This window comes from Dermacentor variabilis, chromosome 4 (assembly GCF_050947875.1).
Source record: "Dermacentor variabilis isolate Ectoservices chromosome 4, ASM5094787v1, whole genome shotgun sequence".
Lineage (NCBI taxonomy): Eukaryota > Metazoa > Arthropoda > Arachnida > Ixodida > Ixodidae > Dermacentor > Dermacentor variabilis.
This window is the reverse complement of record NC_134571.1, coordinates 45,446,709-45,472,672: the sequence shown is the minus strand read 5'-3', so window position 1 is coordinate 45,472,672 and position 25,964 is coordinate 45,446,709. Positions and strand designations below refer to the sequence as shown.

At 43.8% G+C, this 25,964-nt stretch overlaps 1 protein-coding gene across 1 annotated transcript in view; it reads left to right on the top strand.

The window, feature by feature from the left end:
* Window positions 1–25,563, top strand: part of LOC142577742 (uncharacterized) — a 49,224-nt gene extending 23,661 nt beyond the window's left edge. Inside the window, exons 2-11 of the mRNA XM_075687195.1 lie at window positions 1,188–1,251; window positions 2,319–2,404; window positions 3,170–3,262; window positions 6,186–6,245; window positions 13,345–13,428; window positions 14,371–14,509; window positions 18,300–18,475; window positions 19,115–19,305; window positions 24,993–25,252; window positions 25,457–25,563. Of these exons, the coding sequence (XP_075543310.1) occupies window positions 1,188–1,251; window positions 2,319–2,404; window positions 3,170–3,262; window positions 6,186–6,245; window positions 13,345–13,428; window positions 14,371–14,509; window positions 18,300–18,475; window positions 19,115–19,305; window positions 24,993–25,008 (909 nt within the window). The 3' untranslated portion in view covers window positions 25,009–25,252; window positions 25,457–25,563. The remainder of the gene's footprint in view (window positions 1–1,187; window positions 1,252–2,318; window positions 2,405–3,169; window positions 3,263–6,185; window positions 6,246–13,344; window positions 13,429–14,370; window positions 14,510–18,299; window positions 18,476–19,114; window positions 19,306–24,992; window positions 25,253–25,456) is intronic.
* Window positions 25,564–25,964: the final 401 nt, after the last annotated feature.

Genomic DNA, 25,964 nt, shown 5'->3' with positions numbered 1-25,964 from the left:
TGATGGACTCGATATACAACCGGACTGGTACCCCATTTTGGTGAGGTGCCTATTCTTACCACCCGTTTAAGTCGAACCACTCACAGTATAAACGCTGCCTTTCCCGTGTCTGACTTGCATTGTGCCCTCCAACTCCAATCTCTGACTATGCACAACCGGTGAATGTCGGGTTGAATACTACTGTAATAAATACCACGAAAGAAAAAAAAACAACAACGACAGCAGCTGAATCGGTTAGTGTGGTGGTCTCGTAACCCGGAGGTCGTTGGTTTGAATCGGCAGCCCGACAAGCAATTTTTATTTTCGCGCGGCTTGAGTTTCTTTTTGTATGAGTGAGGTAATACAAGCTTCACTTGAATATGTTTTCGCTCACACCAAATTGAACCCGCGGTCTTTTGTACACGGGAGCAGAAGCACGTTTTCCTAGACAAACAGTTTGTCTGTGTTCGGTACAAGCGGACAACCGTTTTCTATCAACACAGAAAGCTCAAGGCTCCTGACCCCGATCGACAACGGGGCAGAAAGCTTTGAAAGCAGTGCTGCGGTTTTTGTTGCTATCGTTATTCTCATGTGCAACGGGACTGTACCTCTTATGCGCGTTAAGACGAGATTCAGGCGGTCGAACGTGAAAACAAATATTAAAACATTGACTTTAGAAAAATCAATATAACTTAGAATGACTGACTGAATGAATGAATGAATGAATGAATGAATTGATAAAGAGAGTTGCACGCAATTAATCAAACACACAGCCAGGATGTTAGGTTGTATCTTTATTTTATGTTATATTATTTATTCTTGCTATCCATGAGACCGAATACCCATGTTACAAGCGCTTTTCTAGCTCACTTTAGGCTTGTTTCTTGCGCAATCACCAATATATTTCGTCTAGAATTTATTCTCAGTCTACGCTGTCCTCCGAAACGCATCATACAAGTCGTATAGATGACCGACTTTAGGTCGGTTTTGATGTTGCCGTAGTTTAACCCTTAGCGTGGTAGCCATCACATTGCGCATGTGGTTGTATCAAGGCTGCTTGCAACTGCTTCTTAAAATATTTGACCACTAAAAGAGACACATACTTCCGCACATAGACTCGCCGCAGAAGCGCAAGGACACGCGCGAGGCCACAGTGCTTCGCGTGCCCTCCCAAATTTTGACTCGATGTTTGCTTTATTGTCTTGCAGATTTTCTACACGATGCTAGTGGTTACCGGTATATTCCACGCAAACTCCGTGCTACACACGCCTGGTAAGTTTCAACACGATTTGCGACTGTGTAGTGTGCTTCCTTGCCGGCTCATAACTGGGCTTCCGCCGCGAAGCGTACTCGGTTCCGCCAGTGCAGTTTTACGGTCGCCACGTTCGAACGCACAGACTTGACTCCACTGTAGTGCAAGCCGCATATTTACTATTGTGTTTGCTTCCTTGCGCTTTATTTACTGCATAACGTGCACGCGTAAATAATAAACCATAAAACCACCGAAGCTGTCTAAAGCGCCCCAGGCAGTTGACTATTTGCATCATAAACAGGATGAGACGCAGGCTTGGGTTTTTTTCGAACTGGTCTCGAATGTTTATTTGTAGAACCACACACGTTTATGAAATATTCATGCGGGCGATGCAGACACGCGATACAAACTCTGCCAACTCATGATATAAGTGCCTTGACTGCGAAATTTCGTCGCGTAGAAACTCGCACTTATCTTGAGTTTGCTTTTTAACTACGCTGGTTGCAAACGTTGGGACGCCGAGAACTAGTAGCGAGAACTAGGTACGTCAACGTTCGTATTTCTATTGCGCAACCGTCATTATTAGTTTACCGCTGCGGCTCACAGGTTTTTGACAAGGCATGTGTTCATGGGCCAGTTGATACACAGTGCGAAATAAATTAAAAGACCGGGAAGAAGCGAACGAGACAGCAAACAGCACACGAGCTCACTTACAACTCATGTTTTATGAAAAAAAAAAGTAAAATGACCGTTCACGGTCTGCACGAGCTTGTGGTCCATAAACTGCGGGCGGACCAGGGGTGACAAAAAAGAAAAGAAAAAGAAAAGGCGCAGAAGGAAATAAATGAATATAAAGCTGTTAAAAATTAACCTAGTTTTGTTTTCTCTTTCTTTCCTCACTTTTCTTTTATCTCCTTTGGTGGCGTTTTTTCTTTTTGCGCATGTGTAGCAGATAAACTATACTTTTATATCTTCCTCAAATACATTCTTCTTTATTATGCGATTGTGATGTTTCCTGTCTAATGCATGTTTATGTTTTGTACTTTTTAAAATCATTTTCACAAGCTTTCTTGTCGTGTTCTTTCAGTGGGCTTTACGTTGGTCCTCCTGCTTCTCATTTTCTCGGGTCTCTGCGTCATTTTCTCCATTGTTCTGCTTCTGGGACTGTTTCTGGTAGGTTCAAGGCTTGTTCTCTTAATTTATTTGGTTGAGCTCAATTTTCCACGCTTAGTAACGCCGTGCAAACACAAGTAAAGCATACCAGTTCCCAGTTGAACTGAGACACAAGTTACCTAAAGTTTGGAAAATCAGTCGTGCGGAAGTTGGCAAATGAAAAAGAAAGAATAGACATACACCTTTTCATAACCTTTTCATAGCCTCAAGGTTGTATCTTTGCATCCTCGTTGTGAAGGAGAGCTTCTGTTGGTTTTCGAATATTTATACGTCGACTCTATTTGAAGCAAGCTGTGCGCGAAATTCCGCGCTAATAATGCTGCAGAAACGCAAGTGAAACATGCCGCTGTGCACTAGGCCACCAAGTGGATAAATCATAAATTTTTTTGTTAGAAATAATGACGTGATGAGGACAAACAGTGTCATTTTTCTCAATGAAAATTTAAGTCATAATATATCATCTGATGCACGCGCTCGAGCAATATCGAAGGCAACACGGGCGTTGCTTTCCAGAGGCTGCGGGGGCTCAACTCACCTGCCCCCACATGAAACCCTTGCATAAGACCAAATTTTTCAACGGCGAAGAATATTCTTATACATTAACGTGTCTGATTTGAGTCCGCATATTACGAGTAATCGTTGGTTAAAAAATGATATCGGTGTTCCCTTTCATGTTGCTCGCGAAAGTGCACGGGATGACGCCTGCAGGTCTACTCGCGCTTCTGCATAATTTCAGACGGTGCACTGTTCTTCGCGCGATTTCAGGACAACCGGCTTCTGCTGATTCCGTGGCTCACCGTGGTATCTATGACAACGCTGCTTGACGTCGCCCTGTCCTTGTATTTCGTCACAGACTTGGTAAGAACTTATAGCGACGCATTTGAAAAATTACGAAAGAAAGAAAGAAAGAAAGAAAGAAAGAAAGGAAGGAAGAGAGAGAAATAAATAAATAAATAAATAAATAAAGATGAGGAAGAAAGGAAGCAAAGGAAAGAAACGTCAGTGATGGGTTCCTCTATCTCTAGAAACCAGAGAGCTACGTATAGTGATTTTATATTGGCTCTTTATTAAGTGTGCGCATTTCTATGGCCTGCCATATATACAAATTCTCCCTGCGTACCGGACCCAAGATTTTCCGCAGTTTCCAATTAAGAAGAAAAACCATACAATTCTGGGCATATTTTTTTTTTTTATTCATATGATATAAGGAGATGTTGGCGCGCAATTTAAGGCGCCGGCTACTCCTTATCTCTTGGGTGGTTCCGTCATACATCATTCAGGGTGCACGGTTACATATCAAATAGTCTTTTCACACAAGCACACCTATGGCTCCACACCTACGTAGTCGAAAGTCTCAAAAGTACAAACGATACTGTCGCCTAATAACACTGTCGCCTAACAATACTTAGCACACTATGTCTCCACACACATGTAGTCGAAAGTATCAATAGTACAAACGATACTGTCGCCTAATAGCACATTTTCTAGTCAGCGGGTCAGCGGGTACATACAATATACATGGCAAATGTCTTCACACTTATGTAGTCGAAAGTCTCAAAAGTACAAACAATAGTGTCGCCTAATAACACGTTGTCTAGTGAGCGGGTGCTATATACATCGTGTTAAAATATTAGCACATACAGTCACAACAAAGCAGTCAACATAACATAATTCCCAAACAGATGGATATATAGAGTGACATTCAAATGAACAGAGCAATGAAAGCACTAATAACGTCCAACGATGCCACTGTCTTTAAAAAAAGTCTTTAGTGCTTTTAAAGCGCTCTTCTGCAAGGCCGTTGTTGGCCAAGGGCCCAAAAGTTTCCTTAAACTGAAAGGTCTGCGGTCTAATTTACTTAGCGCTGATTTAAGTCGGCATCTTGGTGTGTCGTGATGTGGGCAATCTAGAAGGAGGTGATATATATCTTCATCTACAAATCCACAATCGCATTCGGGGGTTTCCGCTCGGGCAATTCTGTGTAAGAAATGCTTTGTGTAGGCAGTGCCTAGCCGTAATCGATGAATAAGCGTTTCCATAGTTCTATCTAATGACAATGAAAATTTGAATTCAATAAATGGATCAATATGATATAAGTCAGAGCTCTTAGAATTCTGGTCAAACCAAGTGTTTCTAGACATGTTGACAGACGTTGTCCTTATAATGCAGCGTAATTCATTTTTTGATATTGGGAGCGGAGCCGTATCATCTTTCAGGTGCGCTTGTCGTGCTGCTTCATCGGCTGCTGTGTTGCCATCTGGGCATATTACGTGCCCGTACCACGATCTCATTATGGGGCATGCTGCTGTGGAAAGGGGGGGAGGGGGGGACTCCGAATTAATTTGGTTACTCGAGTTTCTTTAACGAGTGCCAAACGCGTGGTACATGAGCGCTTTCTTTTTTTGCAAGCCGCCGCCATAGGAATGCGGCCTCCACGGCCGGAATCGAGCCCACGACCTCGAAATAAGTTAGCGCACCACCATAGTGACACTGAGCTATATACCGCGGCGAGTCCAAATAAGGGAGAAACGAAGGCTGTTAAGATATTTCGGTACTGCGTGATGACAACTATTGCGAGTTTTTTAAAGGAACGCTAAAGAGAAAAATGATTTTTTCCGTACTATAGGGATCCACCCTTCCACAATGTCATGAGCACCCCTCTTACTTACTGCGAGAAAACGCTTGGCGGGCCAGAGAAGGAGCAACGACAAAAGACAGGTGGCGACGCCGTCGTGAAGTTCCCGCACAACTTCGGCTGCAACGTCATGAATTTCGACAGCGTTTGCTAGGGCCTGGGTAATTACAGCCTAGGTAATTACCACTACGTGAACGTGCATCCGCCGCAGTTGCAACGTGCACCGCGAAGTAATTATAGACACTCTTATTTAGTTAGTCATGCTAAATAATAATTGGGAGATGATTATCTGCAATTATACTAGCATTCGCCATCGCTGAGAATATGTTGGCGAAGAAGAGAAACTATCTCACCCTGGACTGCTATGAAGAAATGCTGGCTCTTCCGACTTGAGGCAAAATGTGCGTCGGACGGGCATGCCATTGCCTGAATGGCACGCTTAGAGTTCATTCAACATCACCGAAAAATTTCTGCGGAGCGTATTTAGCAGTGCACTGCGAGCAATGAAGTAGGCATAGCTTGCAGCGATAAGGTCAAACAACACCTTAACTGGTGTTAATTATGGAAGCTGCCCCAGATTACGACACCTTAGGCAAGCCGCATCAGCGCGCCTTCGCTGCACGTTATGGAAAAAAAAAAGATTTAAGGTACATAAATGGCTTCAAACGTTGTTTTATTTATTTTTTTATCTTTCGAGGACGAATAGTCTGGTACATGTCATCTTTGGCTCTCCGTGCGAGCGGTCGGCAGGTGCAAGTTTTCCCGAAGTTTATTTCGCCAGCGTTTTTCGTTTTGCGAACAACGAACGCACGCGACTGATAGTGGGCGTTGTTTGCAATTAAGCAGTTGTCCCGTCTATCCTCATGTCTTCCTTTTCTTCTGCGCATTTCATTTTCATTGTGTATTCTGTGCTACATACAGTCATCTAGGCGGTGGCTTGTCTAATAAACCGCCGATGGAGTTTCCTAGGCTTCTTCGTTCTTTAGCACCGTCGTTGCACACGCCACGGGCTGATGTTATTGTGCAAATCCGTGAAAGTAGGATTTCCTTTAGCATACACCGCAGTCGTAGCCATATTCCTTAGTTTAAGATTGAGAGCCTGGATCCAATGTGTACTCATAATGTTTTTTTTTTGTTTTGTTTCAGCGAGTGAATCCCTTTGTCATCGCCATGTACGTCGTCGACTACACGCTGTGCTCCATCAACGTAAGGCTTCGTTTCTTTTCTGTATTTCCACCAGCCTTACACTACCGATCTATTTTTGGACGTATTCTCCGTAAAAAAGTTCAGAAGCCACAGAGAGCCTGACAAGTGTCATCCTGCCGCAAGCACTATTTGCATTGTCGCGGAGGACAACACTTAGGAGTGGACAATACTGCAGAGTGCAAGGCGTCTGTATGGGGCTATTTCGACCAATGCTTCTGCGTTTTACTGTGTTCTCGGTCTCTTTCACTATGGAGTGCTTCGTTTCAGCACCTACAAAGTTAGCATTTGAAATAGAGCGTTGCACAGGTAGACCTAATACATCTATCTATCTATCTATCTATCTATCTATCTATCTATCTATCTATCTATCTATCTATCTATCTATCTATCTATCTATCTATCTATCTATCTATCTATCTATCTATCTATCTATCTATCTATCTATCTATCTATCTATCTATCTATCTATCTATCTATCTATCTATCTATCTAGCTATCTGTCTGTCTGTCTGTCTGTCTGTCTGTCTGTCTGTCTGTCTGTCTGTCTGTCTGTCTGTCTGTCTGTCTGTCTGTCTGTCTGTCTGTCTGTCTGTCTGTCTGTCGTCATTAAGTTTTTAACTAATTATGTTATGGATCATATTGTAATTCGGGAATTCTAGCCGTGGAGTTCGCAAGGCGGATTCACTTGGGAAGAATTCTCAGGATGACACCAGTTTCAGGATATTAATTCCAGAACTTTGCGGAGAAATGCATTGACGTTCCAGTTACTTTTGTGCTTGAATGCATAAAACGACGTTCTGTTAAGAAAGAATTCGTTCCAAGGGGATCCGCCTTGCGAAATCCACGGCTAGAATTTGTAAATTGCAATGTGGGCCATAAGGTAATTAGTTAAAAGTTGTTTAATAAGTTTTTGTTAATTAGTCGATCATGCATTTCCATTTTCGTGGCAGGTAGTGTCCGCCGCTTCGAGTAGACCCCGTCATGAACTAGAATTGCGCTATCTGTCACAAACAACCTTTAATAATTTTTGAAAGTGTTTGCTGGAGTACCCTGTAACATGACTGAACCGGAGCAACGTAGGTATGACCCGTTTGCCTAACGCCTTTTGCAGTACCGCGAAATAAAGCGTTCTGATACACAAGCTTAGAAAATGCGCTGTTACCTTTGAGCTGTATTTAGTCCACATTCTAGTGCTTTCGTGCACTGACTTGGGTGCCTTGAAATACCTCTTTTTCTTCCGTCTTGAGGCAGTCGCGCTTTTCGTTGTTTCGCTCAAAGTGTCTGTAATGTCCTGCTTAAAGCGTTGGCTTCTTTTGACAACAAGAAAGTTTAAGGAGAAATATCGTCTACGGTCGCTACGTACAAAATTAGCTAGGGCTGTTCCTATCATGTTGCTAGCCAGATCACCGTTCATACTTACCCAATTTGTTAATTTCCTTGTTTCACGGTATGTAGCGCAGATCGACAGGAAGATCTCCGAGGCCTGAGAATGTCTGTAGAAAGTTAAATTTTTATGCTTTAGTTTGTCACGACGCTACCTCCAGAAGCAGTTTGTACGCCGATTACACAGCCCTCCGAGCTCGAACCTTAAGCGAATATTTTTTCGCTTGTTCCGGTTATTGCGTCCTTGCGTGCTGGTACGCCCAGTAGGACACCGCAAGGCGGAGCATATAAGCCGGAATTTAACGAAATAAATGTTTTATTGAGCGAATCTGCGTTCTTTGTAGTGAAATAATAAAGCACGATGTAAGACAAATATAATTTTGGTTCATAGGGACAGTTAAAGCACACATATCACATGGTGAAAAAGCGGATAATAATAAACGGCTTGTTAGATTTAAAAAAAAGTATAGTCGGCCATACTCCGTTCTTAGGCACCTAGGTACGAGCCACAGTAATTTCCGCCTTATGTAGCGCGGGATTTTGACCGACAACGGAGCGCAAGCGAGCGGAGCTCTGTTCTACGCATTAAAACTAAATCACAAATGAAACCTGTACTTGAAATAGTAAAGGCAAGGCGCAGAAGACCAGCACTCAAGAAGAAGAACACGAACGACAGGACTTCTTCTTCTTCTTGAGTCCTGGTCTTCTGCGCCTTGCCTTTACTACTTCAAGCATGAACCAACTAGCCCAAGCAAGAGTTTTACTTGAAACCTGTACATTTGAAGTCGGCTGATAGGCGCCTCTAAAGAACACAGACGTCTTAAAGGAACAGCGCCTGATATTCAACGGCTTTCTTGATTTTTCAAAAAGTTGTTAAAATTGGGCCACCCCATTCGTTTACTAGTATGCGTTTGTCACTGGGTGCGTGCCTAGCCTTGGCCCATTCTCGAGCATCGGTATGTGCTACTGCGACACAACGGGTACAGACTACCTAGATGTAATTAGACATATATTTCATACATCTATCTACCATACTCCTCTAATAAACATTCTTCCCTCGGCAAACGTCGCGCATCTCTTTATTGGTCCTGGTCGAATCACTGCGCCGACGTCTCACAGTGTGCGACGGCCTGATATTGATGATTGCATTTAGGCGAGAACGTGAGATCGGTGTAATGCATCCACGCGAACATTGTATGAGAGGAAAATTTGCAACTCGTGCGGTGCCTAAATGTAAATAGTGCAAGAGCTTACACTTTGCATAGGTTTAAAATAAACGCAATCGTACGCGTCTCGATTTCGTTTGGTTGTAGAACATTTATTCTCCGCTTCACTAAAGCTTCGCTTCACATTAGATTCGAACATTTGCGTCGGATCTACACATTTCTTTAAGGACAGTGTCTTTCTTGACGAGTTATCCCTACTTTTCCCTACCGGGTACGTGGTTTTCTGGCCTATTTCATGAGCCGATCCCGACAATGGTGATTCTAAAAATGTGCGTCGATCCCGAAGTTCTTGCAGTCTAAGAAATGTGGGCCGATTCCGAAGACAGTTTAGTATACAAAACATTAAGCAGATCGACGCTTTTCCTACTCTTGTTACACGAGGGGTGATGCTATAGAGTGCCGTATGCAGTTACTGCACCCCATTCTCACCTACAACTTGCTCCGGATGACAATGTCTTTGATCGGCGTCAACTAGAGGTTGAATAGCCGTTCGAACTTTTATTTTTTATTCAATTACCTTGCCTCAGTTCACCCAGGCGGTTCTAAAGTTTTTTACCAGTCATACTCTTCGTTATTCTGCATTAAAATCTTTCTAAAAGCTCTGTTTCGAGCATTGACATCTCCTGACAAAAAAAAAAAGAAAGAAAGAAAAAGAAATGAAATAAAAAAAGAAACGACAAGCTTTGCAGGCGATGTACCCTTTGCGGTCGTTTCGTACGAAATTGGCTGCGGCTGTCTTCATTTCTTTTATTTACCCGTTTTATTACTTTTCTTGAATTATGCGTCTGGACCGAAAAGCGGCGGCGAGAGCTCTAAGCGTACGCAGTGGCTGTAAAGGTCTAGCTTTTTGTGTGTGAGTGTCCCACGACACTTTCTGCATAAGGGTTTCGTGGGTTGATTATACGGCACGGAGGATTCGATTTTTACTTTTTTCATTTTTTTCTAGAATCGTGCGTGCACCTTCCAACGAAAGATTTTCGGAATGAGAAAATCTCTACGAACGAAAAATTCCCCTTCACCTTTCTTTACCGCTTAAAATCTTTGACGCACACAATGCGCACGTCTCACAGAGACATGCATTGTCTGTGCCTCGTTTTCAGGCTCCCCGAGATCGGGTAGGCATAAAATTCAGGTTCTACGTGGTTATCGCCCTCCGAATAACATTTTCTTTTGAGGGGCCACGTGCACGTTTTTCTCTTTGCAATTGTAAGTTTAGTGGAAACATTTTGTTGCTAGTTCTTGCTTAGTGCTTATCAGTGGCTTCCTCTAGCTGTCTAGCTTGGTGAAACAAAACTGCCATTATAATTTTTGAAAAAAAGAACAAAAACAAAAGAAAACATTAAGGTTTATAGCGACGTATTTTTTCGAAAGGACTCCTTCGTCTGTGAGCTCAATATCCCCTATAATTTTTATTTCTTTATCGCTGTTCTCTGCGGCGGTGCGCGAAAGAACTCTGAAGGTATCTTGTAGAAATCCCCTCTGTCTCCCTCTCCCTTTTTTGTTTGTCCCGCCGTCTTTTATATTGCATTCAAGCTTTCGATTACGCCACGAATTTTCATTCTTAGTTAAAATAGGATGAACCATTCAGTGCTTGATAAAAAAGGCAATTAAACCTCAGGAAGATCTCAGGTCCTTGGCCAACGCATCCATTGCAAAGACGAGCGTTACGGGCCCTCAGATGATTTCTAGAAGCGAGCAATATTCTCGGAAACTATTGAGTAGAGTGTTTATCCGTGATAAGCTATGTGATTAATTTGACTTGACTTTGGCCCATTCAACGCCTCGATTCATGTACCTTCGTTTGAATCTAACCCGTGTTTTCTTATGTGCCCTGGTTTAAGTGTAGTTGTGTGACCAGACTTTCTGTTGATTCAGTGCACTTATCTGACTGAACTTTGTATTGCAGTGTTTCTAAGTTTTAATGTGGAATTAGTGTACTTATGTGACGTGACTTTGTGTTATCGTGGTTTGGAGTTGACATTAAGTTTTAATGCTTCTAAGTTTATTCTTCCTTTTTAACATCTCTATGTGAAAAGGCGCAGTCGGAGACAGTCAAACGTGACATGTACTAATCACCATATAATAAAGATAAGCCAATTAAAGTATATTTCTTCGCCCTTTCGTGCTGATAAAGTCGAGACAGCCGATTCAGTTAAGAAAACTTCGCGAGGACGTGATTACTGCAGCGAGCGAAATCTTTTAGAAGGCAAGCTAAGCAAAGAAAAAAAAAGAGAACTCATTGTAGACGGGTTTCTGACCTTGAGCCAAACTTCGGAATTGCGAAGTCCGGGTACAGTTTTTTTTTTACATATTCAATAAAGAACCGCGTAAAGGCATCTCGATTGAGCAAACTATGAGATGGAATCACGAGCGCGAATGAAAAAAAAAAAGGAAACCGCATGAGGCCTGGAAGCTAATTAAAATTTCGCCGAGGGATATGCGACCGAATTCAATAAAGGGTTAGCCATATTTTTATTCGCAGGCAAATGACATGCCCGACGACCACAGTTAATTATATCTTCCACGCACGGGATAGAAATGAAGCACTAAGCCGAATGTTTGAATTGATGTGGCAGCTGATAGTCGATGTATATTTTCTAACGAATACGCCAACGAGTTCCGCAGCACATCTTCAAAAATGTAATAAAAGGGTCAAGAACACGATATCATCAGCACATGGGATTTTTCACTTGGTGCGTTTGAGAACTATCCGCGTGTTGAACGGAATATTGCTGGGTCCGCCGATATTCACTTCATGTATACTTTTATTTTATACGTGGAGAAGTGCCGCTTTTTTTTTTTTTACCGTTGATACGCTTTGTGTCGCATACGGTGTCACCATGACTATAACCATTAGAAAATTTTATGTATGCAGACCCAATAAACCAGGACTTAATTTAAAACTTAAATGCCATATATTGTGATGATGCAGAGTCTAAAGCTATTTTTATCACATCAAGAACGATGGATGGAGATACGTATATACTTTCGCGAGAGCTTTAAATGATAACCTAGCCAAACGCTTGTCATGTTACTCCAGGTGATTAGAGGAAAGAATTGAAAAGAAAGATGTCGATATTAAAATGCACACACACACACACACACACACACACACACACACACACACACACACACACACACACACACACACACACACACACACACACACACACACACACACACACACACACACACACACACACACACACACACACACACACACACACACACACACACACACACACACACACACACACACACACACACACACACACACACACACACACGCACGCGCACGCACGCACGCACGCACGCACACACACACACACACACGCACACACACACACACACAAAACACTCATAATTTGAGAAGAAACAGTTAAAGAAATAAAAAACACTCAAAAGAAACAGCAACACACGAACGAAACAAGCTCCACAGAAACTTATTAGGACGCATTTGCCATGCAAGGTGTCAAAATCATCTTGTAGCACGCAAAGCAGAAGTGGTGCTTTCTTCAAGGTGCCAACCCATCTTACAGTTCAAGGCAAGCATCGGGACGGAGATTTAACGGACTCATTGAGGAAGCCCGCGAAGCTGTGAAACGCTTCCGAATAACGATTGTGTGAACCAAGTCCATGCGAACACTGTACGTGTGGTACATTGCAGTACTACTACATTTTTGAATTTAAAATGAAGCGTGATTTTAAGCATTTCGCCTATAATGGCTTGGAAAAACACATCACGCATTCAATACGTATCTCTCTTTGCGCTGGTAGCCCGACGGCCATGTGGTTCTTTTTAGGCCGGCGAGGGCCATCAGCGCTGTTCGGTCATTACTGTGGTCACAAGTTTTTAGCTAGAAGCCATCTTTTCAAATATCATTCGAGATTATGGCACTTTGAATTCTCGCAGCAAACACACACACGCGTGATGCATTGTCAAAGTACGCGCTCGATTTTTTTTTTCGCTCGTCTAAAAGTGCACCGCATTGTACAGCATAAGCATGGCGAAGGAAGACGGCTAATCAATGCCGCTGGCCGGTGACGTATCCCGCAAGGAATTTCGACTAGAGGACTAAATGTACACATCTAAAGAATAAAACAGACATTTATTAAGGTTTGCGCACAGGGTGGAAGCATCTCGCGCGGATACGTTTGCAACTACTGCCTAATTTCTGTTGCTAATTGACAATAAATAACTTATCCACGCGAGTCACGTACGTGCGCGGATAAAGCCTGTGTAGCTACAATTTTGATTTATTTTCAGAATCTCAGACGCGTTGCTGGACAATCCTGTAAATAAGTGTTTTTTAGTTAGTTATCTTAAGTGCAAGCTAGAAGCATCAATGCGGCACTGGCTAAACGTTCCGAGTTTGTTTTTCTTTCTACGCGAGTGCGAGCCGTCTAATAAGACATTGCCGCTGAACTCTTTGAGATGCGTTGGGTGCCGAAACCTCTCGTTCTTTTTTTTTGTTTCTTTTCTTTTGCAGATATACGCCATTCTGTGCGTGCTTTCTCAATACCAGGAGTACGCCGTGGGACGCAGGGCGATGGGACAAAAGAGTCGGGCCGCGGTAAGCTTTCATGAAAGAACGTTTACCGCAAGCTTCGCTTTGCCGCACTTAGAAAGATGGCGTCACTTGCGGTGAACGGCACGCACTCGGATGTGCGAATTAGATGGTTACACAATGCGCAGGCGTGCTTCTGACATGTCTTTCTGGTTCGGTTTGGTGTCGTCTTCGGAAAAGAAGGCCATAGCCGAGGCGGGACAATAGCTGTGGCCTCCTCGGTTCCCTTAAAATGCCGAGACAGTTCGCGCTGATGTTATCGCATTCGCTTTCTTTCCGCATGTGAGCCTTTGTTGCTACATTTTAAAAGTATGGCATTGTTAGGACGCGTAATCACGAAACCCATGTATGCGCAAGATACGTTTGATCCGCTGTACAAGTCATGCCCAACAATACATCAAAAATCTCAACACATCTCAATAGTTTCTGATGGCTTCCAGTAGATTACAACAGTCCGAGCCATCAACGTTCCAAAGCGTCGTTAGGCAGATCGGATGGTTATGCTGTACTCTCGTGAGATGTACTCTCGCTTGGATGGACTATGTCGAACAGTACCACCACACCATCTACCGCCTCACCAATTGAGGTAGCCTGTTGTTAAGACCCACGCACTGCCCATGTGCGTCCTATATTACCCGTCGGCATGACAAGACTACAAGTGTACGCACATAAGAAGTTTTGAGAAAGCTTCCGGCTATTGTTGGACTGTGTACGCGATTTTCTCCGTTTGTGCTTCTCTAATCTTTTTTATTCGTATCTATCTATCTATCTATCTATCTATCTATCTATCTATCTATCTATCTATCTATCTATCTATCTATCTATCTATCTATCTATCTATCTATCTATCTATCTATCTATCTATCTATCTATCTATCTATCTATCTATCTATAATCAAATTAGCCCATCTTTGTTCGCTTAATGCGCATACACGTCTTTATCCGCAGCTCCCGGTGCTCTCTGGCTACAACAGTCGCGGGGAACGCTCGAAACTGAGCAGCGTGGCCACTTGGCCGAGTCGTATGCAGCCGCACTCGAAGCAGGTCAGCCAGACTTCAACCAGCGCGGTGACCCAATCCAATGGCGGTGAGTTGTCACACAGAACGAAGTACTCACCACTGACCACTGAGAGAGAACGGGATGTGACGTTGTAGTTAACGCTGTAGCGGCACGCGAATCTTTCAGAGCTGCGCGACGTTGAAATTTGGAAATACTCTTGGGACTCAATCAAAGCTGGTGAAAATTATTTAAGGGAATGTGTGCAGGCCCTCCAGCTCAATACATTTTGTTGCTGTTGTCTCCTAGCAGAACGGCTTTAAAATAAATAGCTTTAAATTTGATCTTGAGGTCAGAGCGTGGTGCATCGGGTACGGTGCAACCGCCAATTCAGAATTCCAAACAACTTGTCGCTCGGATGTTGGAATGGTTTAGAAATAAAGTAATTATTTCAATTAAGCACATTCGCATCTCCCACACTGCATCGACGCGCGACCACACTTATAAAAGATCTGAAATACTTTGATGCAAGTTTGAGTAGGAAGAGCATACAACTAAGAGCCAGCTTTCACGAAAGGAGGGATTCATATGGCTTTGTGCAACATGTAAAAGATAAGTAAAAAATATGAGCACTCTTACAGGGATGTTTTAATGGAGTGAAAGTAAGTGCTGGCAGATTGCTTTTTCCAACAGCCTACATATTATATATGGTACATGGTAATGTTGAAACATCCAACAAATTGGATCAGTTTCCTTTATATCAAACTTACAAAGCACGGTGGCGAAGGCGTGTTGACAATTGGCGAGAGAAATGTTTAGAGAAGGAACACGGACACGTAAGGGAGTAGACAGGTAAGGGAGTAGGTAATTGCAGCCTTATCTATTGCGAAACTACGAAGACAACCGGCCCGAAAAGAGGGGCCAAGCCATATTCAATGATCAGTATCGGGCCAGATAGATGCCCGAAGTACATCTTTGCCGTCCCTGCGGTGAACTGTTGTTTGAAGATTGCACTTTATTGCTTGCGGCCCCTGTTCTCACGCGTAGCATACATTTTTTTCTATTTTCCTTTGCTTAGTTTTCTCTATATTTGTTTCAATGTATACGTGGAGTTACCAGCTGGCTGAAACTCAGTCTATATTTAAGTTTTACAGCCAACAAAAACAAGAAATATTTCTTGGTATTGCATGTCCGAGAGATGCGGTGAAATTAATCACAGCACTAAATGGTCTTGGCACCAATGATACTCGCGCGGATGGAATTCTGGTACACACACGTACACACATAAATAAAGAAAGGAAGAAAGAAAAGAGTAAGATGTAAAACAAACCTCAAGCTATTCTTCTGAAGGCGAGCACCGAACTGCCCTCGTGCCTGCTTCCTACTTTACCTTTAGTGTTTTTGCTATGACTTGATTTCTTTTCTTGTGGCAAGTAATGTCTCTCTTTTTCTCTCTCTCTCTTTTATTGCAATTCAAACGCTGTATTTGCTGAGTCGCACGAGTGAAAGCACACACGCGTGCAGTCAGCTTCAACATGGTTATGTAACCGTGAAGCATTCGAATGGTTTCATATTTTATTGTCAAACAAAACCCTTACGCCTTCATGCAGGCTCGCTGCAAGATCGACACGTAATACTACCAATGATTTTATATCATACTGCTCATCGCTTATGCTACCGAGGTAGCTTTATTACCTCCAGCGCATCTGTGCACTGTTTTGGAACTTGTTCTTTGTGTTCTTTCTAGTAGAATATCCCTACTCGAAACAAAAAGAAACAAAAACAAAACATGACGTGGCCACGTGGATGAACTTTCATTGTTAGAAGAGAGTTTAGCAAACACGAGACACAACGACATTTGAGAAAGCCATGGCTTTGTTCGCAATAGACTTCGTCTGAAAGAAGGACGAGCGAGTGCTTTTGAAACTGGCAGCATGCAAGCTCCAGCTGCATGGTCTTTGTTCATCAATGATTTTCTGTTCGACTAGTGCTTTCAGCGATTTCTCGTCTTTCAGGTGCGCTCTAAAAGGCTGCGTTGTGTTCGAATCAGGAATCCTGTCCCGAGGGCACTTTTTGCCATATGTGGACAGTCTCTTCGTCGTGTCTTTCGTTACGTTTTCATAGCAACCAAGCCGATTGTGACTTTCCGTATGGAGGCAGTGTTTAGTTAAACTAAACAAATAAATGGTTTGGCCTCGTGCGTTCGTGCACTTTCGCTAGTCGTGCGACTGCGTGTGCCTCACCTGTTATCGCACGTCAGGTATAGTATGCTAAGCCAATTTTTAAGTTTTTACATCAAGGGGTTTTCGAAACACTCGAAATATGGTGCAGCCTTATACGAAGGAAGTTTCAAATTACTCTAGGGTGGACGTCATCTTATGTGCTTTTTTTCCTCAAATGACTGCTAGTCCTTCGCTTCCTGATTGAGACAAAAGGATTAGTAATTTGGAAGTTGTAAGCATGCAGAACAACAACAACAACAACAACAACAACAACAACAACAATAACAACAACGACGACAACGACAGCAACAACGACAACAACAACGATAACAACAACGACAACAACAACAACGACGACAACAACAACAACAACATTAACAAGAAAAAAATTAATGAATAAAAGAAGCTAAAATAAAATACTTATAAAAGGAAGTGTCACTCCGGATGAATACCAAAGGGCTATCCCCACAGAGCATCGTGCATTTTACCTGCGATAGCGAGCTGTACCTAGTGTTCTTGGTGTTTGCATTGATTCGGGTAGCTTCACGTCTGATACCTGCTGGCGCGCATTCACACCGGCGATTGAAAGAGGTTGCGTGGCCGACCATGACTGGCGACCAAGGAGTGACTCAGGGTGACCGATGTTCACACTAGCAAGCTACTTGCCCGTCTTCAAACGAAAGTCTCGCGATCGCTGCCGCTCATGCCTGCTGGTACCATCATCGCCACGTGATATAAGCGTCAGCGCATGCAATCGCCCGCTCCCTGTGCTACTATTTTGTTCGGTATGTTTGCAACCGCAGGCGCGCGAGCAGAAAATATAGCACCCGAGAGAATGACCTGACACAGCCGCTCTTTGACCAAATCGACTATTTGCCACTATTTGCGACTAATTGCGAGTCGCGCGACCTCTGCGAGTCGCCGGTGTGAATTAGCCCTTACCTGTCATCAGTGCCCCCGAGATCTGCGATCATGGAAAATCTGTCTTGTGATAACAAGTTAGGTTCCGAGTTCGCAGCGGTTTGCACCATCTTGCCTGAAGCCTCTAATATGTCATATGTTAATTCAGCCTCTCCCCCCCCCCCCCCCTCAACTCCCCGCTAAACAAACAAGAAAAGGAAACACGATCAGAAACGCAAAGTTGTTCGCTGTTGTCGCGAAGGCAACAGCCGTCACTCGCCGGGTGCAAGCGAGATAGCGCCACAATTCCGTACCGAAGAAATCGCAGATGTTTCGTGAAGGAGAGCGCTATCAGCGCCTTGCTGGCGCAAGTTCAAGAACGTGCACCTCAAGCGACTACTGATGCGCAAAAACAGTACGTAGTCCGTAAGTTAGTGTTGCAATGCGGGCTGGACTGCCATCTTGTAGTACTAGTGCAGTGCAAACCAGACGAGAAGACGAGAGGAGCACACAAACACACTGACGTGGTGTTTTATGTGTATGTTCGTAAGCGACCGCGTAAGTTCGTGAGCCGCCACAGGTGTAAGCGAGGCGATATCTTGCCATGGCAATTCCTTTCAGTCGCAGTGTCTTCTGACGGTGCTTCACTATTAGATAAACTCTTCTGACTCTTTCTTGAAGAAAATACCACAATGCGGCTAAATATGGGCTATTATGTTGGTTTGACATTCTGACATCGCACCCTTTTGCTCGCACAGAGAACCCGGTTGGCGCGGGAAGCAAGCTGTCACCGCACCCTGTCGTTCCTGAAGCGACGAGTGCTTTCGCGGGTGGCCCCGAGGAGCTTTCGAGCGGCATGCATATGTCCACAGCCGAAACTTCACTGCAGCCATCGGGCGACGAAACCGAATTTCAAGCAAGCTCCTGCGTCCTGGTAAGAAGCGATGTTTCAGCAACAGCGACAGTGGCAATGGTACATGCAATAATGGCGACATCGAAAACTGCGCGCTAGAGATACAGTTCTTTTGTGTGCTATTTACAAGCACAACTACCATTGGCAGCAACAATTGCTACTACTGCTGCTGTTGATGATACTATTACTACTTTTACTGCTAATACTACCACTACCACTACTTCTACTACAACTACTATAACTTATAGTGCTGGGTCTACTACTAATACTACAACAGCTTCTACTACTAATAATAATACCACTACGACTACTGATAGTGCTGGTACACTACTGCTATTAATACTACTGCTGCTACTACAGCGTTCTGATGCTGGACGTGAGTTAAGGGGTTCAAATCCAACTCGCAGCGGGCGCATTACAATGTGTAAGAAATGCAAGAACGCTCATGTATATTGAGATAGCGGCATTCAGCAGCAATGAGATGTTAAACACCGTTAGCTACTGCTACTACAACTACCACCTTTATCTGCCGGCTGTAAGCAGCATGTGCCAACGGCCTTTATTGGTCGATGCTTTGTGGTCACCAGTAATTGAGTTGAGATAATCAGAGTCACTTAGCCAGGGCTCTTTTTGTTTTTTGTTTTTATTATCCTTTGCCAGGACCTAAGCAAGGCAGAAGACGGGAACACGGAGAACAGGCTGTTCCTTCCTGACGCGAGAAGTGCGGGCGGTGCCGTGGCCATCCACAACTCGCACCATGCGCTCATCATCAGCCCCGTCCCCGAGACACGGCCACTCCTGGAAGTGGCAAGCACCGCCAACACCGAAGGAAGCGACGACGGTCAAGACAAGTGAGCGTTTCTGTTACGCCCTACATTGCGTCCTGCGCAGATGTCGCGCTATCGCGTGACTCGGCGGCTCCACGTGTACGAAGTGCGCAGCAAGCGAATGTGACACATTAATAAAATCGCAATCATGGACGCATAGTGAGGCTGGCACAGCACCGAACTCTCCAAACGTCATATAACGGTTCACTCAGACGAACAATAAGAAATAACTACGTAAAATCAAGCTTACTTCGAGCGTCGCGCTCGCTCTCTTATCACTTTTCTGTAAGGTGCGGCCGGGCGAAAATTTGAGGTTTCAAAGACGAATCGGATGTTGAACACTACCTATTCGTATCCAAACCTAACTATTCGGTTGTTTCGAATAGCGAAACTATGCCAATACTTCGTAGCAACCGACAGTTGAGTATTGGTACTCTTATCCGTCTGCTAAACAAAGTGCCGCAAGTTATCAAAAGTGAGACAGCGACAACGGTTTTTGAAGCAGCGCAGAAACAGAATGAATAATGCAAGTTTTATTTTTGCTTTCGCCGCGTGAGCCTACATAATCACCTATCAGTTTTGCTTGTTTTGTGTAATTTATTTTTTTGACTAACTAACCATGCAGCATTTCTAACCTTTACGTCGCGACCAGTGATGTCTTCCTCGCAATGGGCCCTTTGATATTTGTTTAAAGCTCGTAGGGGCTTCAGCAGATCTTTTTCTCCTACACTTCTGATTGTTTTTCGGCAACCAATTAGTTAGTGTTTTTGGAAAGCTCCATTTTATACAGCAACCATTACCTTTTGGAAAGCCTTTCTGCAATCAGGCTTTAAGGACTTTTAGAGGCCATTCGTGCAGCCTTTTAATGACAATCGGTGATATTTTGTTAAAACTGATCCTTTGTTCCCGATAGTTAGCTGTATACGTTTCAAATCAGCGCAGGCGTGCTTCCCAATTATGGAGAAATAAATATTCATCCTGTATATATGCATATGCGTCTGCGTTTCACTACTAAATTATCCAGTCAATATTCCTTTGTTCAGAATACCTCTATCCGATTATTATATTTCCGTATTCGACACCTACTATTCGTTTTTGATTAGTATTTGAAAACGTTGAAATCCGTCTACCTCCTATAAGAATGTGTCTATGAGGATTGTTTTAAAGGCTCTGTTCGTTTACTTAGGTCACACACGTAGTACTTCGGTTGTACTCTTGTGCTGAAATATCGCCATAAAGAGCTTCAAGCTGACAAAACGTTTATATAATCTTGAATAAAACTAGGGATTACAAGCGTCTCGATTATTATCATTATGCTGATTAACACGGACTAATGATGTTTTGCGGGGTCATAAAGGGAAAGTCAATTTTGCCTGTTTAAGTATAGATAACAGAGCGTTTTAAGCATTTGCCTCGCTGAGCGGCAGGAACGCGGGATTTCAAACGCTTCAATGTTCGGCACTCTCGAGAGTACTCGTAAAGTAGGCAATGTCTAAATCAATGTCCGCTCCCTCACTCTGCCAGGCTTTGAAATCGTTTCGTCGACGCGTGACAAACTTCATTCGTCAGCGTGCGCGAGTTGTTCGTTGAGGACATTGTTCCGCTGTAGCGTGGTACGCAAGTGAGCCAATCGGGGTCTCTTACACGTGTGCTCAGCTCGTAGTTGAGAAAAAGCGTGAGTACGGGACGCCTGCCAAACAACACAGGACGCGCCGTTGCAGCTAATATTCTAGCCCTCTAAATTGTATAAATAGGGAAATGGGAAATCATTTCTGTGGAAGCCCGCAAGGTGGAGGAAGATTCATAAACAGGAAAATTTTCCCTTTGATAAAAAGGGATAGCGTGAACCCTGTGTAATCTGAGCTGGAACAAAAAAAAAGAGAAAAAGAAAACTCTTCACAGAAATCACATAGGCGAATCCTCACATTCTGCGGAAGTGCTAAGTGTCTTCTCTTCCCTGCCCAAAGCTTTTCCAAAAGTTTTCAGATGCTTATCTATATGTGGGGCAATTCGCTATATCCGAGTCTTTTCACACGGTTTGCTATATCCGAGCTTTATGCAGAGGCGTACGCTTTTACTTTAAAACTTGAAATTGTAAATGAGGAAGAAAGCAAAGCGATATGGCATGAACGTCAGATTGAGTTTGCCTAAAACGCCCAGAAGAGCGATACCTGCAAGATACCTGATTTTCTTAGTCCGAAAACTGGTCACTCAGAGCACGTCATCACTGTAATATTTTTTTAGTTCTCGGTGATCGTGAATCAAGAATATTCTTCGACGTGTGCTTGAATGTATGCGGTTAATTCAGCGATGACAATTTCATGACATTTATGTAGGTCAAATACTACGCCGCGACCAACTGCTAGCGTCCACCTGAATGTCTCATGCAATGTCGATTTGACCGAAAGCCGTGAGAAACAGAAGTGGTGCGTTTCAATTCGCATGAACGAACCCAACTGCTCCGATATAAATGCCTGAGTTTCAAGAGCTGATCTCTCTGATAGTGCACCTGGCGCGCTCTCATTCGCACCATGCACTTTGGGCCAATTAGTTTTCGTAACTTAATTTACTGCTACGGCTGCGCGTACATTCACCAATCGAACGTACTTGGTAGAACTGTAGAACCTACTACAGCTTGAAGACGCATTTAATTTGGTATTGCAAAAAAAAAGAAAGAAAAAGAAAAGAAGAACACCGGCAGATACACTGAAGACTGCTTCACCTGTGGGAGTGCGAAAACATTATAGTCCTTTTGGTGAAATGTCTATTTTATGCACTCATATTGTACATCCCGTGACGTGGCGCCACCTCCTCCCCATTGGCTGCGCAGTTACGTGCCTAATGACGCAAGCGGTAGCCACACCTTTAGTGATGTCTGCGACGTGACGTGTGTAATGACGTACACACTAGGCACACCTTCAGTTAGCCAGCATCGTGGAGCCAGCGTGGCGTTGGGGAAGCGTGCCCTACTCGCACCCCGGTGGCCCGTGTTCGATTGCCACCCAGGCCAAAATGTGCCCAATTTTCTTCCAAAAGCCATTAATTTGCTTTGTTTACGACAACCACCTTGAGAAATTTGACATCAATCCTAGCATTTTTTGACGTCTATTTGATTTTTGCGCCGTCGGCCATTTTTGGTGCCATCACTCGGTCAAGCCGCCTACAACGACACCAGATTTTCGCGTAATGGAGCCTATAATGCTTTCGCATAAAAGAAAACAAAAACAAAACAAGGGAAGGCATCTTGTGAGCACAGTGTAAAGCCTGTTAGGCCCACCGTGCTGCGGAGCGCACACTTGATGCGAACACCGTCGATGAAGACAACTGTTGCTTCATCATGGTCACCGAGTCCACGCGCCGTACAGGCAATTTGGGCCGCTTACTGTGCTTTTTGAATAATAAAGTGCGTCGTATAAATCTCTCTTCGGAGCAGCTTTCCTTACTTCGAAGTCGCTATAGCATATCACCAATTGATCGCTCATGTCGCTAGAAAAAAAGTCGCCAGTAAATAAAAAAAAGGAATTGCCGCTAAACCGACCACAAAGCCGCTAACTCTAGCGGCGAAATCGCTAAATCGACAACAGTGCTCCTAGCCGACGTGCAACCTAGAGCCGAAGAAACGCGTCGTGAGGAGCAAAAAATTAGGGATCACTGGCTGAGATTAACGCGCGATGAAGTTGCATAATCCAGACAGGTACACGCAAGGTAACCGTTATTTTGTTACTCTCGATAATCACGTTTTTAACGAAATTCGGGACTCCGACACAGGTTGAGTTGCTGGCTGTGCTTTGACTGACGTTTGATGTACCGACCTCGCCGCCGTCAGCTTTCACCGCCGCAGAACGAAAGCCGTTGCGGAGCTCTCGTTCAAACGGCTCGGCCGTGAAAATAAATAAAATATCCCAAGGCCGTTGACTCCACTACAGAGAACAACGGTTGCACTCGCGAGATCATGCACCATGTTGCTGGACCGCGCGAGACAGATTGCAGACGTCAGGCATCGGGGTAGAAATCTCGAGAGAGTCACGTATGCGGTTGCCACGAGGCGATCGAACAGCTGGTCCTTCGCGTTCGCTTCTGTTTGCAGAGACGTCTGCGGCGCGCACGCCTCCGGGGATCAGGGACAAAAAACGTGCAGGAAAGAGGTTCCGTCGGGGGACAACGGCCTCACTTTGCTTCGGAGCAGCGGCGCCGCTTCGGTTTCTCAGGTTTACGATACTGTCGGTCGTGTGACGTCAAGCGCTTTCCTAGGATGTGTTCCTCCATTATCCTGCGTTGTTTGCATGCTCCGTGTACGTTAGGGGAAGCTCCCTTTTCCAGCCGAGCATACGTCCACTCTATCCATGTGTAAACAAGATTACAAAATTGCGTGTCCTATTCGGTGGCTCGCTCTTCTTCTAGGATGACATTTCGAGCAAAGTGTCACTAGCATTCTCACGCCTATCTCTTTCCTCTATGCACGTGTGGGAGCGCGTGCTGTCTCAAGCGAGTTCACGCAAAGGGACACTGAATAGGACAAATAAGTTATGCCGAATTGATGAATTGCATGCTTGGAAGTGCTGACATTGCGCGTGTGTGCTGCAAATCCAGTAGAGACGGGAGAACGAATTATCAGTAACTGCACCACTCTAAAAATTGACGCAATACTTCCCCACGGCGCAATGAATTTCGGCAACGCCTACACAGCACTAGCTATTATTTTTGCGATAATCAAGAACTGCATCGCACTCTGAATGATCCAAAAACTAGGCACACCGAGTTTAGAGAGCTTCTTCTCGGCAAAATTGACTCAAAGGGACAGTAAAGCGAAACAATAAATCAGTTTAGACTAATGGTGCATAGTGTGAGAACCCTGCAGGCAGTCATTTCAAAAGAATAGTTTGATTATTAGATGAGAAAATGAAGGTCCAAGTATCAGTATTTGAATTTCGCGCCGAAACCCCAGCGCCAGTACGTCAGCGTGACGTCAGGGATTCCAAAGTGTGTTTTCACATTTGGGCCGCGTTGGCTGAATAAAGGTTCCCGAAACTTGCCATGTTTAATATTTGGTTCCTCTGGAACACAATGTAGTCAATCTGTACCGCTATATATAATTAGTAGGCCCTAGAAGATGCCATCAAAATCCAAGACGTCATAGCCCCCAGGTGCGGGAACTTAAGTAGGCGTCGCCACCCGTATTTCGTTCTTGCCCTTTTACTGGCTTACGAAACGTCTTATCGTTGCAATAGTGGTGTTTTTGGGGTTGTAGAACGGTAATTTACTCATGCAGAAGAAATCATTTTTCACTTTAGTGTCCCTTTAAGCATGTTAAAACTCTTTGAAATTCATTAAGTAACACTGGCGTACTGGTTCTAGAAAACTGGTGCGCGAAGGAATTCAAAGATTTTAGTTTTAAAATGGAAAGTTAGGCATTCTTTTTCTCTGATGCCAACCAACTTTTTTCAGCCACATAAATGAATAAAAAGTATTGAAAGAGTACTTCACCAGTTTATATTGACTTGACTTGCCTTTTGTGTCCATTTAAGCATGTTATCAATCAATCAATCAATCAATCAATCAATCAATCAATCAATCAATCAATCAATCAATCAATCAATCAATCAATCAATCAATCAATCAATCAATCAATCAATCAAAATAAATTAATAAATAGTATTTACATACGGCTGCAGTACACCAACCTCCTCTTTCTGTCTTTCTGGTCTGTGCAGTCATCTCCAGGACTAGCCGAAGCAAACAACTCCATCGGGGCCAAACAACATCAACTGGAAGGGCTAAGCCCAGCTGTCGTTGTCCTGTATGAAGCATGGAAATTCCTACGATGCACCAACGTGCATCGTAGGAATTTCATATCATCTTGCCATTTAGTATCAAAACGCTGTACATTGGCGGCCATGCCGCGTGGAATTTACCATGGATAAAGCCGCCCCGCGTCACAGGGACTTGGTCGCCTGACCTGGCTAGCCTATAGGTAAGCTAGCTTCCTTCAGGAGTTCTTTTTTACCGATGAAATAGAACACATCATCGTACAATATCCTGCCAAAAAAAGAATAATACTTATGTGCTATATGCTTCTTGGTGGTACCTAACGTCTTGCGTCTATATCTCTCTCCAGCAAAACAAGCCTTTTAAAACTAACCAAGATGTTTTCTTTCTTTTTTACTTTCTCTAACAGATATTTACACGTTCTGAAGACGGTTAACAAGTCTGGCCAAGTTGTATGTGACTCCAGCCCCATTGCCTGAAAGACAAGGATCAAATATACCGTTGTTTTCTTTTCTATCACTGTCTGGTTCTCTCATGTGTACGACAGTATACACAACCACAATGACAAGAAGGAATTGTAGCATACTTTTCTTTCGTTGTGGCAGATCTTCAAGGTTTCGTGCGGTAGCAAACATTTGAGGGCGCAGTGTCATATCATATTTTTTTTTTCTGTACCACAGTGTGCTTCTTCCTCTCTGTTTTTATTTTCTCTCCATGTTCTAGCGTTTACTATAAGTGAGGCTTTATGTTTGCCAATAAAGGACTATCTTGAGATTCTATTCTATGAAGGGTCTGTCATCTAGTCAGCATAAAGCCGCACGCAGAATCTGTCTTTCATCGCCAAAAGAAGGTCAGTGGATGAGGACACAATCTATCGTCTCGTCGCCATCACAAAAGTTGGACGAGATACTTTGCAT